Raw genomic sequence first — 17,828 nt, 5'->3', positions numbered from 1 at the left:
GGACCACAGACACACACCACCATGCCAAGCTATTTTTTTTTTTTTATTTTTGGTAGAAATGGGGTTTCACCATGCTACCCAGCCTGGTCTCAAACTCCTAAGCTCAAGCAATCCACCTACCTCAGCCTCAAAAAGTGCTGAGATTACAGGCATGAGCCACTGTGCCCAGCCTATATATAAATTTTAAATTTTTAAAAAGTTTTAAAGCTGCTAAGTGCTAAAATCTTTCATTCAGTTTGAAAACCAATTAAAATTGTTTACAAGTTTTAAATTGTTCAAGTATTTATGGTTATGGCAAAAAATAGAAAATACTGAAGATTTAGAAAAAGACCATAAGTAAATAAATTATGTACGTCCTACACCAAAACAGTACTATTTTGGATTCTCCTTGATAAACTTTTGTCTATAGAGAGAGAGTGTGTGTGTATGTATAGTCATTAACAATTACTTGTAGGAGAGTCCGATTGTAAAGGAAACTTAGTTTTATATGTTAAGTGCCACCTTGTCATTAACAGAAGTTTCTGTAAGTGTACATATTGCTTTACCTGTTAGACAAGATATATTCTACCAAGAAGCATCTTCTCCGCTTCTTCTGGAATCTCCGCCTAGTTCAGCCCACCTGCCTCCACTCCTGCCTCCACCATGTCCATCAGGGTGCAGAAGTCCTACAAGGTGTCTACCTCTGGCACCCGGTCCTTCTGCAGCTGCTCCTAAACAAGTGGGCCTGGTGTCCGCATCATCTCCTTGAGCTTCTCCCGCGTGGGCAGCAGCAGCAGCTTCCAGGGTGGCCTATGGTGGGGCCAGTGGCATGGAAGGCATCACTGCCATCCCGGTCAACCAGAGCCTGTTGAGCCCCCTTAACCTGGAGGTGAACCTCAGCATCCAGGCTGTGAGCACCCAGGAGAAGGAGCAGATCAAGACTCTCAACAGTAAGTTTGCCTCCTTTGTCAACAAGGTACGGTTCTTGGAGCAGCAGAACAAGATGCTGAAGACCAAGTGGAGCCTCCTGCAGCAGCAGAAGAAGGCTGGGAGCAACATGGACAACATGTTGGAGAGCTATATCAACAGCCTTAGGCAGCAGCTGGAGACTCTGAGCCAGGAGAAGCTGAAGCTGGAGGCGGAGCTTGGCAACATGCAGGGGCTGGTGGAGGACTTCAAGAACAAGTATGAGGATGAGATCAATGAGCGTACAGAGATGGAAAATGAATTTGTCCTCATCAAGAAGGATGTGGATGAAGCTTACGTTAACGAGGTAGAGCTGGAGTCTTGCCTGGAAGGGCTGACGAGATCAACTTCCTCAGGCAGCTGTATGAAGAGGAGATCCAGGAGCTGCAGTCCCAGATCTCGGACATGTCTGTGGTACTGTCCACTGACAACAGCTGTTCACCGGACACGGACAGCATCATCACTGAGGTCAAGGTACAGTACAAGGAGATGGCCAACAACAGCCACGCTGAAGCCGAGAGCATATATCAGATCAAGTATGAGGAGCTGCAGACGCTGGCTGGGATGGACCTGCGTCTTACAAAGACTGAGATCTCTGAGATGAACCGGAACATCAGCCAGCTTCAGGCTGAGATTGAGGGCCTCAAAGGCCAGAGGACTTCCCTGGAGGTCGCCATCGCAGATGCCGAGCAGCACAGGGAGCTGGCCGTTAAGGATGCTAACGCCAAGCTGTCCGAGCTGGAGGCCGCCCTTCAGCGGGCCAAGCAGGACAGTAGCTGCGTGCGTACTAGGAGCTGATGAACCTCAAGCTGGCCGTGGACATCGAGATCGCCACCTACAGGAAGCTGCTGGAAGATGCACAACATGAGTATCCGTACGAAGACCACCAGCGGCTACGCAGGTAGTGTGAGCTCGGCCTATGGGGGCCTCGCAAGCTCTGGCCTCAGCTACGGCCTGGGCTCCAGCTCTGACTCTGGCGCAGGCTCCAGCTCCTTCAGCCGCACTAGCTCCACCAGGTCTGTGGCTGTGAAGAAGATTGAGACCCGCGATGGGAAGCTGGCTTCCTCTGACTTCCTGCCCAAGTGAACAGCTGCGGCAGCCCCTCCCACCTGCCGCTCCTGCAGCTGCCCCAGAGCCCAGGAGGGAGGCCGCTGTGCAAGGAAGCACAGGGAACAGGAGATTCACCTGAGGAGGCCGCTGTACAAGGAAGCACAGGGAACAGGAGACTCACCTGAGGCTCAGCCCTAGCCCTCAGCCTACCCGCGGGGGAGTTCACTGCCTGGAGACCCCCGCCCCTTGTCCATGCCTCCAGCTACAAAACAATTCAATTGTTTTTTGTTTTGTTTTTTCTGTCCAAAATTAAAACCTCAGCTAGCTCTGCCAAAAAAACAAAAAAACAAAAAAAAGAAAGAAAAGATATATTCTGAAATGAAAACACTTTGACAAAATTGCAATCATTTGACATAAACTGTTTTATTGACTGATTATTTTATAAATTTTATGACATATTAACATCTTTCAACAAGGTCATCTTGGCATAATCCCAGTAGGAGTATTTGGGTTTGGCCATAACCAGACTTCTTTCCTGTCCCCTCCCCAACCCCCTATTTGTGGAAAATATACTCAAATGCACTATTTCAGTTACCAAAACTTACCAAAATAAACCTTATCAGAGAAAATGGATGCTGACTTTGGACCGTGAACCAGGACCCAAGAAGCAGACTACAGTTTTATATGGAGGGGAGGAACAACTGTAATTCCCATCAAGACGCCTGAGAATCCCGTTTGTTTAATGATCCACAAAGTAGTCATTGCCGGTCTAGCTAGAAGCCTCTGTGCTGGTATGACAAATGATACACATCCTACCTCCCCCACCACCCACCCAGATTCATTACCCATTAATCTTGGCACCCCAGCCTAGAAGTGACCCCGCAAAACCTTCTCAACACAAACCTGGTAACTATGATCATTTCACCATCGTCATTCACTATGAATTATATTTTCCGTTCTTGTCTTAGCTGAAGGAGAAAACTACCAAAACCCAATCCAATCATCAGAAATAAAGCTAAGTATTGAGTGGGCAGAACTAGTCAGCTGATGCAAGTAGGGTAAATGACTTTATGATATTATCTACCAAATGTTTCTTAGATGAAAGATAAAACATTTAATGGGCTCCGAAAACTAAATTGCATTACCCTTTCATTTCCATCTCTATGATTGATGTTGAGAGGTCAATGCTAGTGACCTGGTCAGTAAGATATTCCATCTGTAGACTTTGAGTTTAGATCCTAAGTCTGAACTGAGTCTCCATTTTATCAAAACAGTCTGTGAGCTGTATATCACCTAATAATGTCACCCTGCTATGTGAGCTGTATATTACCTAATAATCCAGGTGCCTGCCTCAACTCAATTCTCTGGCATTGCATAGACTTCAGCCTAGCATGATACTGCAAGAGACTAGGGATGAACTAGGAGATTCCTCTGTTTCTGTAAGCCTCACAATCATTAGCCTCACATGAGTATCACTGTTAAATCAATATCTATTATTCAGGTAAATAATACTTTATGTATGAAATTACCAGTCTAGAACTTTTGTAGGATGCTGAGATTGATTTAAAAAAAAAAAAAAAAAAAAAAAAAAGCTCAGCCTTAATAGTGCCTATTGAGCTAGAAATGGGGTTACCAGGCCACCATCTTGTGGAAATTAAATCAGCACAAATAGATGTGGAGCCAGGCAAATTTCACACTACCCAGGGTTTCCTTTAAAAATTGTCTTAACTACATTTGACCTTTCTAGCTGTTTCTGGCTTTTGTTTTTAGTCAATGTGTACTTTATCCACATCTATATAGAACAGAGGAAAAATGCTCATATAGTGTCTTGATCAACAGCATGATTAGGCTGAACATTTAATGAAATGTGGAATTGTCATATAAACTTATAATTTAAAGGTGAAAGCCGTGTTGAACTCGATGAATTGATTTCTGTTGATCATGATTTCAAATGACGTTATTATCTCTAAACTTGCTACCTTACTATTACTACGTCCTATTTCCATATCTCAAAATTATTGTGTCTTGAGCAGTATATTTTCCAGTTTAAAATGCCTTACCAAAGAGCATGCTGCAAACACAAGAGTATTTGTATCAGAAGTTTCCGTATCTTGAAATTGGAATGTAGAGTGATTCATGAGTTTTGCATCAATTATTAAACAGTCATAGAGGAAGATATGCAGAGATGGATGGGGCAGTAAAGTATTCCAGTTATACCTACTGGCTTAACAATGACAAATGAGTCAGGAAACATGAAAGTTCAAAACAAGTATTAACTTGAGCTGCCATGGCATATTCTCTGAAGGGAAGTAGACAATAGCATGATATAAACAGGTTCATGTACAGAGCAGCTGGCTAGTAGAATTAAAATAAAGGTAAGGTCTCTGCAAGAGGACTAAGGAATTTCAGAATCCTGCCATGCAAATCACCCTTTCTCTTACAAGGTTCTTGAGGGAGACATAGCATTGAAAAATAATAACACTTGGAAAACAAAAGAAATATTTTTATTGCCTGGGACAATGCCTAATATTCCACAATGCAGAATTCTAATAATACTGGCTTAAATCATGTGACTTTGACTTGCACTTGAATCCCACCTTGTTTTGACTTGCATGGACCTTAAAGTGAGAGTAGAGACATTTTCAGAGTCTAGGAAGAAGGAAAATGTATGTGTCATCCCCTGGGAAAGCAAGTGTTGTTGTCCTTGGAGTGGCATCTTCTTGGCAACTGAGCCAAGAGCTCACATTGGAAAAAGCTACTTAATTCTTTTCTGATACCCAACTTGTCCAAAAGGAAAGGCCCATCTTTAGTTCTCATTGTAAGGCCCTTGCAGCCCACCCAGAACTCTAGTGTTCTGCATTAGTCACTGTCCAGTGAAAGGGCATAGACTGCATGTAAGCAGAACCTTAGAACATAGCTCTAAGACAAGAGCTGAGCATTGTAAACCTCAGGCCTGGTTCCCACCACCCTCTCATTATTTCCTGCTACTCTTTCTTTCTGAGAAATGTTAGTATTTGAGCAGTTCAAGAGCCTTGAACTGGACCAGCCTTTGTACCTGACCAAAGACCAAGGTGAAAAGCAATAGCCATGCCTGCTTTAGGCTCTACCCAAATTGGGAAGCCCCATGAATAACCCTTTGACTTTTCACTCATTGAAAAGTCAGAAGCAGTGGTTAGTGTTAGAAGCATAACTTAGCACTGGTGCTTTCAAGCAGGGCAATCTGAGGCAACTGCAAATGTTAAGTAGATGCCTTCTCTCCTCTAAACATGGGAGTGGTTTGCTAAGATGGGCAAACTATAACAAAGGAAAGTGGTCAAATAACTCACTTGAGGTGTCTGACTTTCTCACTGGCTGGACTTTCTTTCTTCTCAATTCATGGGCATTGGTTACATAAATGGACCTTCTAAACTTACATCTGGAACTTAGTAACCATATTGCTTATTTTGTGTTTCCTTAAGGGTAGCATTCACTGGAGTAGCCTTCTTGAGAAAATGAACTAGATTTCTAGTTAAGAGCATCAGTATTGGAATGAGATAGCCTATTCCAAATGAAGACTCTGTACACTAGAAGTCATAAACTGATAACCCACAAATCATATTCAGCCCACAGATATGATTATTTTTTCATTCTCATGGCATTGAAAAAAATACTTGCCAATGTATAAACTTTAAGAGATTTTTGCATAAAAGTCTTCATTTCCAGCTTCCTATATATACTTAAAAAATCAAAACATCAGGCAATACATGGCAATACAGGCAATCATGGCCCCAATCAGCTTAAGCTAAATAGCCACTTGTCCCTTTAAAGGAGACATACGTAGTCTTTCTAGTTCACTTGTGTTACTTTGTGGCCCTGTAGGGCTTTGAATTTGCTATCTATGAGGTCAATCATCTAAGAAGTCAAAACAAGAAATCAAGAATTGTTCTTTTAAATGTGTCTAGCTTGAAAGTGACGAAGGTTTATACCTTATTTTTGTTAACTTCTGCACAATGAATGACCATAAGGAGCCTTTTCATACATGGAAAAGAACAGTTATATGTGAAGTGGAGAATTTTACACTACTTACCTGAACAAATCAGGCATACAAAGAAAATCCTGAAATGATGATATAAGAGTAAGATTTGAGATCAGAATTAATCAGGGGTAATTGCCTTAGTTTTCCACCTCACTGTTTCCCCTTTGCTTTCCTTACATAGATATTACCTTCAGAATGTTCCTGTCAAAGGCCATAGTCATAATTCCCTCGCCTCTTTTTTTTTTTTTTTTTTTTTTTAACTCATTTGTACTCTTGGTAGCAATTGTTGGAGCCCTGCAGGGGAATAATTGTGGGGGAATTAACCTCTGACATTTTTCTAAAAATAGCCCTAATAAATCCAATCATAGGTAATTTACCTGTCCATGTTCCTCCAGGGGTAACCAGCATGGAAGAAAGACTTGGCAGGCTGGCATGCCGTCAGCAATTATCTGTGATCTGAGTTCCTGGTGCCTGTGCATTTTCTCTGATTAGAAATACAGAGTACAAATTGCCCTCACTTCTCTGCCCCTGTGACCTTGTTTTCTCAGCACCCTTCTCCTGGGGTTGAAATAAGGCATGCTCTTCCAAAGGATGCATTGGGCTCATAAAAAAAGAAGGGACACGGGCCAAGCTAGAGCATTCGTCAGTTCCTTCCTTGAATTATTGACTGGCAGAGTTTTCCCAATTATTTCTTTGTGCTCTGTTCCTCCATTTTCCATGACTGAGCTTCAAGCGTCCTAACCCTGCTTCATCAGAGCCCCCAGGACTGATTTGAATAGCCACAACTGAAGCCTGTGTGGGGAAGATTCTTGGTGTAAAGGCCATCGGTGCATGAAGGGTGTGTGGTTGGTAGAAATCATCAAAGAAAATCACCATTTCCTTCAGCCATCATGAAGTTAATTTTCTCTTACTTAAAAAAGGGTCTAAATGTGCTTTTCCCTTTTATTCTCTCCAGATGTTCCAGGAGACCACAGGTCAGTGTGGGCATCTAGGAAATTTACTTCCCAAGTGCCACTTCTGGTGGCATTTAAAAACCCAGAACATAATATCCTTGTAAATTCCACTGCAGAGACAAAGCCCTAAGCCCTTAAATGCACAGAAAAGTATGTCTATTATCTATCCTTTCAAAGTAAGTGTGCAGTTACTTAAATTGCCTTTGTCTTCTTCTTTGCAGCTGACATTATCTCTACGGTAGAATTCAACCACACGGGAGAATTACTAGCGACAGGGGACAAGGGGGGTCGGGTTGTAATATTTCAACGAGAGCAGGAGGTAAGTGGTGGTGAATGCAAAATGCCCATTTTCTTCTCTTTTTAAAGGAGGCCTCCTACTGTTCTTTAATCCTTATGTGTCGCCCTCAACCTTGCTACTTTGCTTGAAAACTAAAAACTGCCAAAAAGTCATTAACATCAGCAGTTCTACATTCAGACTCATAAAAGCCCTGTAAAAGAGAGCCTTTTCTGGGCATGGCCTTATCTTTCTAAGCCTGGATGTTACACCTTCAAAACATCTTCACTGCTAGCCTGACCTGCAACATTCCATGGGTGCTTGTTGAGCATAACTCCTCCATTTTCAGTGGGATCTGTCATAGAGCCATTGAAATTCAGTCTCCCTTGATTTCAGGTGCTGCCAGAATATGTAGGAGGAAAAAAAAAAAAAAACATGGTTTATTTGCCAACAGATGTGAAGAGGACAACTTGGGACAGGAGAGAAGAAAATGATAGCTCGCCTCACCAAAGGGATTAAAGGCCACAAACTGGCATCTGAGTAAAGCATATGACACACATCACAGTATCACTGTAGGTGACACAGAAGCTCCTGAAGCTCAGTGCTACATATAGGACCATTTCTGAGCAGGAGTTCTAACTTCCAGTGACTCTCATAAACCCATTTCTTCCTGAGACATGGGTTCCACTAGGAATTGTTTCTCTTCTTCATATAAATTGAGTTTTTTGGTGTCTGCTTCTGTTTGTCAGAATGGAATTATGGCCCAATTTGATTTCCTTGGCCTCCCCTGGCATGGTCTTGGAGCTTCCAGCAGGCCAGTCTGTGTTCTAGTAACTCTCCCATCTGCCACTGCCTGCCTCTGAGATTCACCGGGTACTCAGGAAGCGTGAGGGAGGCCCAGTGTGAGAGGAAGGTTTCACAAGAGACTTCCCTAGCAATTTAAAGCCTGCTTTGTGCCTCAAAGCCATTTGCGTTACACCTCCCCTCAAAAAAGGAAAGCCTCATTTAGAGGTGATATATTTGGTAATTGCACATTATTTGCAATTAATTTCTATAAGGGCATCGTAATCCCTCGGGGTTCCGTATAAATTCAAGTGTTCAGCATTAAATCAGGCAACCAGCCTATTCCATTGGCCCTGGAAACACGAAAATGTGGTTGGCAAGTAGAAACTAATAGCTCTTCGTGACCTGGAATTTTTCCTGCTTTTCCAGAGCTGCCTAGTGCTAATTGGTCTGGCACATACTACACACACTTGACAGTCTGATTTGGATGGTAGCAAATCAACACTCTTATAAATGTATTGTTAAGGTGGACTGGCTCTCTCTGCAAATGAGCAGGATAGTACCAAGTATGTCAGCATTTAAAGTCTTTTGGACACTGATTTTCAAACCTCCTTTTCCAGCTTTTTCTTTAAAAAAAAAAAAAAAAAACCCAATTAGGTTCACAGTGATGATAAAGAGGAACCGGAGGAGCTATTTAGCATAAATTACCCAAGGCAGCATGTTGCCAGTAATATTCTGCTCTACATTTTCTGTTAGCTATTTATAGGTTTCACCTATTTTAATTTAGTGAAATATTTGGGAAGCCTGATTCATTAGTAGAATGATGGGGGACACATTTTCTAAAGCAGGGTAGTTTTGTTCAATAAAAAAATAAATGTCAATGAGGATAAAGAACCTGCAATTAACCATTAAGCTTTGTGGCCAGTCTTGGGATTAAAATGAGCACTAAATCTGAGAAACAAACCCATGTGACGTCATCTAGGGCAGACCTGCTTTCGACTTCAGTGGGTGAACTCCAGGAGTGAATTCTTAGGAGGCACACAACCAGAGAGTCCGCACAAATACATTTCACACCCAGGGTTCAGCACTCTCGCTGGTCAGTAAGTTGAGATTTGGGTTTGGATATTTTATATCCACCTAGAAATACACAGTTGGAAATTAACCCTTTTATTAAGAGTCAAACTTCTATAACAAACGTTTAATAAGACTCAAATTTGAATTTTTGAGTTTTTCAAAGCCTGCATCTCGAAGCTCTTGGTAATAAGGACCTAAAATACCTGAAATAAAACTTCCCTTTCCGCTTTCCTCTTCTTCTCCTTCTTTCTTTCACATCCTGTTTTTTCTCTTCTCTTCCTTTTTTTCTTTTTCTTCCCGTTTCTGCAGACCCTTGCCCTTGTGTTTAATTCTCTCATGTATGTAGTCCCTGCTGTTTGCTCATTGCATAATCAGTGCTAGAGGAAAGCCAAGAGGTAAAATCTCATCATTTCTTAATGATGCAGGTAGCATCCCTGAGCTCCTGTCTGCTTTGTCACTCATGTTGGAAAGAAAAACAGAAAAAAGTAGCAGGGGCATATCTGATGCCCAAATCTGCTCCTTATGAGCTGTGAGACCTAGGGGAAGTCATTTAATATCTGAGCCTCTTTTGTCCATTTCCTTGCCCCGCCTACCTCAGAGATTTCATGAGAATCAGATGAGATCTTACAAGGCCAATGAAAGTCACAGATGCTACAACTTTGTAGTCTCTTTAAGGGCTCGATGTAAGTATTTACGAATGCCACTGTGGGATGGCTCACTCCGATGGGTGAGTGCAGCATCTGTTAGGATGCAAAAAGAAAATATTAGAACTTCTATTTATATTGATTTTAAAATTTTGTTCTATTTTAATATATTTCTATGTATGTATTATATATACTATATGATAGTACAGAAGTTCATGTGTATAATTATATTCTTTTTTCAGAGGTGCTAGTGGCCTTGCCCTCATCCCACCCCCAATGACTGCTAGAAAAAAAAGAGGGTTGGTGAGTTTTACAGTTGGCTACTGTGATTTAATCATTTGTGTATTTTTTTCCTTTCCTACAGAGTAAAAATCAGGTTCATCGTAGGGGTGAATACAATGTTTACAGCACATTCCAGAGCCATGAACCCGAGTTCGATTACCTGAAGAGTTTAGAAATAGAAGAAAAAATCAATAAAATAAGATGGCTCCCCCAGCAGAATGCAGCTTACTTTCTTCTGTCTACTAATGGTAGGTGGAAGTGATTTTTCCTGTTTGGTATTTTCAGTGATACAGTCGGCCAAACTATATATTTCAATCTCTCTTAACCTCAATTTTCCTTTGAACCGTGTGGGCTGTTGAAAAACTTAGAAATAACATTTGCAAGATGCTTAGCAGAGTGCCTGGCACACCCAGATTAGGCCCTCACTAAATAGTAACTATTGTTTTTTAAAATATTAAATTTATGACCCAATTACGTGAGACCCATTATCTGCAGTTTACAACTATTGCAGATGATTTGCAGGTGTTTTTGGAATGTGACTTCCTGTCTTAAGATTCACTGAATGTTATTCTGGGAATACATTTCAGGAAACTCAACATGCTGTCTCTGTGAGGTTGGCATATTGAATAGAAGTTATTAATCCCTGCATATATTTTAGGGTCTGCAAAGCAGATGGCTGTGTGTCTCTCTGACAAAAATTAAGTTCTAAGATAGGAGCACAAAGCAAGAAGAGATAGGGACTTTATCAAAAAAAAAAAAATCAAGAAAGGGTTTCTTTCCCTATCTCCCTCCATACTTAACACCATTTGTTGGATGAAGAGGAGTTGACATAAATAGGTCAGAGAGAGAGGATGTTGGGTATTTGGGTATTGAATAGAGAGACAAATTACATAATCACTGGGTAAGTCTTTATACAGTGGAATTACCTAACCTCCAGCTTCTTAAATCCTTGCTAAAAGAAACCATCTAAGCTCAAAACAACTTGGCATAAAGTCACATGTTAAAGGGTGCTAATTGAATAGCATAACAATTAAAAGGATTCATATTTAAAAATTAAACACCATCTCCCAAGAAAATGAGTTGGAGAATGATTCATTTTATCTCACATGTGAATCTATGAGGAATATACATTTTAATTTAAATCGAGAAGCAAGAAGCAAGGGATTTAAAAAGAAAGGGAAATGTTCATATTTCAAGTGAAAAAATAAAATGTCAATAATGTGATCAAACATACATGAATATTTTTAAAGACTGGAAGGAAATACGACATAAGGTTCATCATGATTAATTTTTGTGCAGTATGGGTAATTTGCCAATTTGTTCCTTTTGTCATTTTAATTTGTAAAGTTTTTACAATGAGTCTTATATTAATGTCATGGAAAAAAGGGGGAAGTTATTTAATGCATTTGAACGCCAAATCTCTCAAATATAAAGCCAGCATAGAAGTCTAAAAAATTACAATTCGGATGCAACTGGTTTAGGGTTATCCAAGCATATCTCATCTCCTCATGACCAGATCTCTACTCATCTGTTTTTCCAGACTCCAGGTAGTTTGATTCTTTCTCATAACTGTATTTATTGTTCTGTTTACATTTTGCAATCCTGATTTCTTGGAAGCCAAACCACATAAATTTGTTTCAATTTCTTTCCTTTTACTTTTGCTATTTAAGTTTCACTAACAGGCTTTGCAGATTCAACACTACTCAGAATAAAAGAGACTTATGATGATTTTGACTTACTTCAGGCAGAGGAAAAATGTCTGATTGTCTTCTATAGCTAACTTACTTTATATGATCAAATTTAGCCTATTGATTATTGCATTTAAAACTCAAGGACTTGGCCAGGCGCGGTGGCTCATGCCTGTAATCCCAGCACTTTGGGAGGCCGAGGTGGGCGGATCACGAGGTCAGGAGATCGAGACCATCCTGGCTAACACGGTGAAACCCTGTCCCTACTAAAAATACAAAAAAAAAAAAAAAAAAAAAAAATTAGCCTGGTGTGGTGGCGGGCACCTGTAGTACCAGCTACTCGGGAAGCTGAGGCAGGAGAATGGCGTGAATCCAGGAGGCAGGGCTTGAAGTCAGCCAAGATCACTCCACTGCCCTCCAGCCTGGGTGACAGAGCAAGATTCCATCTCAAAAAAAAAAAAAAACCTCAAGGACTTATTAACTACTTTGTTCGGGGGGATGGCAAAAAAATCAGTGAAATGCAATGAAGATTAATTATATAGCATAATATTCTGTTAATTGAGTTTTTAAATAGTTTTTTGATTAACAAGGATATTATCTTCCCATTTGGGATACTGTTTCATATGCCAACAGCATCTCAAAATGATTCTTCTAGGAAAAATTCCCATGTTCTTATGTAATTTTCTTTTTTATACTAATATTGAGGTTGAGAATCCCCCTTAGGCCAAATAGGTTAACATGCAAAAATTAATGGAAGACAATTGGAATTACTCTATAAAAGAGAAAATGAAGATAGATGATAAGATTGTGTTTAAAAGCTGCCACAAGTGATGATAAACTACCCAGAGAACCCGCAAGAAGAAAGAAAAAGTCATTACTCATATTAACAGTCACATGTTCCTTAGACTTTTTTATTCACAAAGCTTCAAGACACTGAGTCAAGAAAAATAGTGTGATAATAAAGTCAAGAATGACTCCAGGCAACCCAACCATGGGGAATTGCATTGAATTCACCTTCAATTATCTCTAAGAAAATATACTGCTTATCTTATTATAGTTAGGAACAATTTTACTTTCTGCTAGAATATATTTTCAACCTTACAATTTCAATAAAAAATAAAACCAACATTCAGTTGTGAATCTAGACCCTCAAATTATTTACCACATAAAAACACATTGTTTTATCTCATTTTCTACTTCCACTTTAATACCTATAATGAGAAGGGGGGATATACTGAATTTATTTTTCTCACTATGAAACTAGTACGTGTTCAGTGTAAAAAAAAAAAAAAAATACAGAAAAACAAAAATAATAAAAGTGTTCCCATCCAGAGAGAACCACTGTTAAGTCTTTTAAAGAAAAAAGCAAAAAGACATGAATAAATCTGTTTGTTTCTTAACAGAAATATGATATATTCTGCAAACTCTTTTGTAACCAGGTTTTTATTAATTAACACTTAATAACAGGAATATCTTCCCAATTGTTAGTCTAAAATACCATAATGACCACATAGTATTTCCTTGCGTGATTCTTCTGTAGTTTACTAGTAAGCCTCCTACTATTAGTCCTTTAGCTGTTAACAGATTCTCACTATTATAAATCATATATACTATGTTATAGTATACATAATACATTCTATCCCTATAAGTATATTTGCAGGGATAGATGTTGGTATAGATAAATATGATTAGGCAAATGCATACTATAAACTAAGTATGTCATATTATGTTTACTAAAAACAGTTACATAATTGTATACATAAATATTAAAAAACACAAAATTTGTGTAATAGATATCTCTAGTGGAATTAAGGGAGTTTTTTTTTTACCTTTATTATTATTTTATTTTATTTTTCTCCCACCCCTCCTCCAATATGATTATTTGAATAACCATTCCATGTACCACTTGTATAACAAAAAGAAGGAAATAAAATGAGAAAATACAAAATCTGTATGGCAATATTATAGATTTGGATTCTACCCCCAAAGTACATAGAAAAAGTACTATAAGGATTTATGAAAAATGTTAATGATGATCGTCCCTGACTGAGAAGTTGTTGGTGATTTTTATTCTTTATGTTATACGCATGATTTCTCTGTTTCTCTGTATAGCAATTTATCATTCATGATAAGAAAAATATACAATGTTAACTTTGCAAAGGGGATAGGATACATTCCAAATCCACGCAACAAAAAAAATTTGGTATTAAAATTGTGGGGATGTTCTAAGCCATAGCTGATCAAGAGCTAGTCACGTGACTGTATAAATATGGCCCATGTTCATTTTCTCACCCTAAAAAGCAGTTCGGTATGCAGCAGGATCTCCTTTTGCTCCAGCACAAGCCAGGGTGACTGCACAATTCAGAGCGCACAAATCATACACTTAGCAGCCTTGCCAGTGTGTCAGACATGAGCAGCCCAAGTGATGCCCAGATACAAGAAAATGGGGCACTTATTTGCTGCTGAAAGCCCACTTCACAATGTGGTGCATTAAGACCTCCAAGAACAAGGCATTTGTTTCTGGCAGCTTCAAGGCAAATGGTACTGTGATCCACATCTCCTACTTAGAAGATCTGTCCTCCCAAAGGCATAGAGAATTGGGAGGTGGTGGTGAAAAGTCAGGTGAGGAGAAGTGGAGGAATGAAGCAAGGGGCAAAAGAGGAAGGAATTCCCAGAGGGATGGCTTTTCTTCCCCGACAGTGTTACAGAGAAGAAATAGGATGTGCTGACATCGTCGAGGGATGAAGCTAAAGCTGTCAGAGCAACATGTTATTATGGCAGAATAGTTGCCCAATTTGCTAATTCTAATAAAGGCTGTCATTTGTGGACCATTATTAGAAGCCTAATACTGTGTTAAACACTCTCCATGCTGTGATTTATTTAATCCTCATCAGAGCCCCATCAGGAAGATACTGTTTCCCCAGTTTACAAATAAAGAAACTGAGGCACCATCTTTCTTTGTAAGATTGAACTCTGGGGGATATAGTCATACTAATTTTTTTTTTTTTTTTTTGGCTTATCTGAAATTCAAACTTAACTGGGTGTTCTGTACTTTTTTACTTGCTAAATCTGGCAATCCTATTTGTTGCTTAAGAAATACTAGTTATGGTCGGGTGTGGTGGCTCATGCCTGTAATCCTAGCACTTTGGGCAGATTGCTTGAGCCTGGGAGTTTGAGATCAGCCTAGGCAACATGACAAAATGACGTCTCTATAAAAAATACAAAAATTCGCTGGGCGTGTTGACATGCGACTGTGGTCCTAGCTACTCTGGAGGCTGAGATGAGAGAATCACCTGAGCCCAGGAAGTCGACACTGCAGTGAGCCATGATCACACCACTGCACTCCAGCCTAGGCAACAGAGTGAGACCCTATCTCAATTAAAAATAAAATAAGAAGAGAGGAAGGGAAGAAAAGGGAGAGGAAGGGAGGGAGGAAGGGAAGGAAGGAATAAAAGAAGGAAGGAAGGAAGGAAAGAAAGAAGGAAGGAAAAAAGGGAGTAAGGGAAGGAAGGAAGGAGGGAGGGAAGGGAGGAAGGGAGGAAGGGTTATGTACCCACTGCCTGGGAATCCCCGTCCTTGGTCATGTGACTGGCATCAGAATGGGGATTGGGCCCAAGGTTGTCTAATTCCAAACCCTACCTTGTGCAGGACAGAGGAAGATACAAATAAGGCAACCAAGTTTCTGCCTTCAAAAAGATATGTTAAAACAAGTATTAAAAAATGTACACTGGATCTGATAAGGAAAGCCCACTAAGGCATGTGGCCGGCAGACATGATTTGTTTGCCTGATCTTGTCTCCTTAAATAATTGAATTAGGCCAGGCGCAGTGGCTCACGCCTGTAATCCCAGCACTTTGGGAGGCCAAGGCGGGTGGATCACGATGTCAGGAGATCAAGACCATCCTGACTAACATGGTGAAGCCCCGTTTCTACTGAAAATACAAAACAATTAGCCGGGCATGGTGGCGGGCAACTGTAGTCCCAGCTACTTGGGAGGCTAAGGCAGGAGAATGTCATAAACCCGGGAGGCGGAGCTTGCAGTGAGCCGAGATCGCACCACTGCACTCCAGCCTAGGTGAAAATGAGAGACTCCGTCTAAAAAAAAATACATACATAAATAAATTAATTAAAAGCCTGCATGTAGGGCATGCCATTCCAGCTCCACAGATCCTTTAGCCCTTTTTACTCATTTCCTTGGCCTGCATGACACGCGTAGGGAAGGGAGTTCTCATGGAAGTTCTGTAGGGATAGGAGTTCTCTGTTTCAATGCTATGGAGAATGACATGTGTCATCAAGTTGTGTAAAGTGCTGGGGCAGTACAAAGCTGAGACAGGTAGTTTCCAGCTGGAGACTCCATAGAGGCAGCAAAAGGAAAGGAGCATTTCAATGTATCTCCTTACCATTTTATTTTCCTGAATATTGATAGAAATATGCACTATGTAGGTAGATAAGATTTGTTCATTTGCCCTACTAATGTTTGTTGAGCAGCTACTATGTGCCAGGCACTGTTCTGGGTGCTGGTGGTACAGTGATGAACAAGGGAGATAGAATCCCTACCTTCAACAATTTTACACTCTAGTGAGACAAGACAGATAGTTATTTGATAAATAATCAACCAATTGTCAGGTAGTAAAAAGTATTATGAAGAAAAATAAAGCAGCAGAGAGGAGATAGAGAATAGTTCCGAGGACAGCATTTTTAGGTAGGTTTTACATAAGCCTCTCTAAGGTTGGGATGCAAATGCAAGAGAAAAGTAAAGAAGCGAATTACATGAAAAAGAGGGTAAAGGGCTTTCCTGGCAGAAGACACAGCAAGTGCAAAGGCCCCAAGGCTTAGTGAGCTGAACGTGTACCTGGAGTTGTAGGGAAGCCACGTGGCAGGAGCACAGTGAGTGAGCAGGGAGAGGGTGGACAGGGAGGTCAGAAAGGTGGAGAAAGTGGAGAGGGCAGGTCATGAAGGGCCTTTTAGGACATGGTAAGGACGATGTGTCAGTGAGGTGAGATGCTAAAATAGAGATAATAGCACCTACTTCTAGAGTTATGACTGTTAAACAACTTTTTCATGTAAAATTCTTAGTTACATCGTAAGCTCTGTGTATGTCGCTACTCTTGTTATTCAATGTTCAATAAATGCTTTTATGGAATGAGCTAAATTAAGGTATACGCTATAGATTTAAGAGCCCATTGTCAGGGAAATCCATTTGTCCCAGCATAATGTATGTTTTTGTTTTGAAATATGAGCTCTGCCTTCAAATGACAAGGGATTTATGCACGGCAACCCTTTACGTGAGCCAGCTTCTGTAGCAATTCTCTCCAACCTTACCTCTTCCTCTCCCCACTGCCCCCAGGAAAACTCCCTTATGAGCTTGCTTTTCACTATAATTCTGACTTAATCTGGTTGCCCACTGCAGATAAAACTGTGAAGCTGTGGAAAGTCAGCGAGCGTGATAAGAGGCCAGAAGGCTACAATCTGAAAGATGAGGAGGGTCGGCTCCGAGATCCTGCCACCATCACAACCCTGAGGGTGAGTGCACACGGTTGCCCTGGCCACCACGGTCAGGGGCAGGTCTCCTAAGGTTGGCCACATGCTGGTTGTTACCGTAGGTTGCAACTACAATGGGCCAGTGAGGGAACGTAGGCAGAGACTCAGCCTACCCCAGTCTCTCTGGTGGCAGATGGAGAAGTAGGAAAGGTGCCAAGCCTTCTAATGACTACAAATCCATGCTTTTCCTTTTGTCCCAGAAGACTTGCCCACATGGCCACTGCCAGACGTTACTATAATCTTAGCCTCTGTTGTTCACATTATCTAAAATGTCTTGAGCACCTTCTGTACTCAAGGTACAGGGATGAGAACCCAGATGGCGAGTTGCAGTCTTGCGATTCAGAACACAAACTTAATAATCTAACAGACCTGGCTTCAAATTCTGCCACTTACCCAAATTTCTCAACAGTCACTTAACCTTTTTGAGCTTTCACCATGCAAGTTAATTTTAGTTTCTCCATCTGCAAAATGGTGAACACAGTACCTACTGCTCGTGGACTTACGAGGAAGAAATGCAAGAAGGATGGAAAACCCTTCTTCTATGGCTGGTCCTCAATATATGATCTCTACTCTTAGTCTG

At 40.6% G+C, this 17,828-nt stretch overlaps 1 protein-coding gene and 1 pseudogene across 14 annotated transcripts in view; both read left to right on the top strand.

Annotated features, from left to right (window-relative positions):
• The window catches only part of PPP2R2B (protein phosphatase 2 regulatory subunit Bbeta), a 472,301-nt gene that overhangs the window by 359,684 nt on the left and 94,789 nt on the right, over window positions 1-17,828 (top strand). For all 14 annotated transcript variants that reach the window (XM_017960021.2, XM_017960018.2, XM_017960019.3 and 11 more), the window contains 3 exons: window positions 7,185-7,282; window positions 10,103-10,268; window positions 17,118-17,230. In XM_017960021.2, coding sequence (XP_017815510.1) covers window positions 7,185-7,282; window positions 10,103-10,268; window positions 17,118-17,230 — 377 coding nt within the window. The remainder of the gene's footprint in view (window positions 1-7,184; window positions 7,283-10,102; window positions 10,269-17,117; window positions 17,231-17,828) is intronic.
• LOC101021129 lies at window positions 126-1,836 on the top strand (annotated as a pseudogene).

The sequence above is a fragment of the Papio anubis genome, chromosome 5 (genome assembly GCF_008728515.1).
Source record: "Papio anubis isolate 15944 chromosome 5, Panubis1.0, whole genome shotgun sequence".
Taxonomy (NCBI): Eukaryota; Metazoa; Chordata; class Mammalia; order Primates; family Cercopithecidae; genus Papio; species Papio anubis.
Note: the sequence above shows the minus strand (reverse complement) of the source record. Positions and strands in the feature narration are given on the sequence as shown.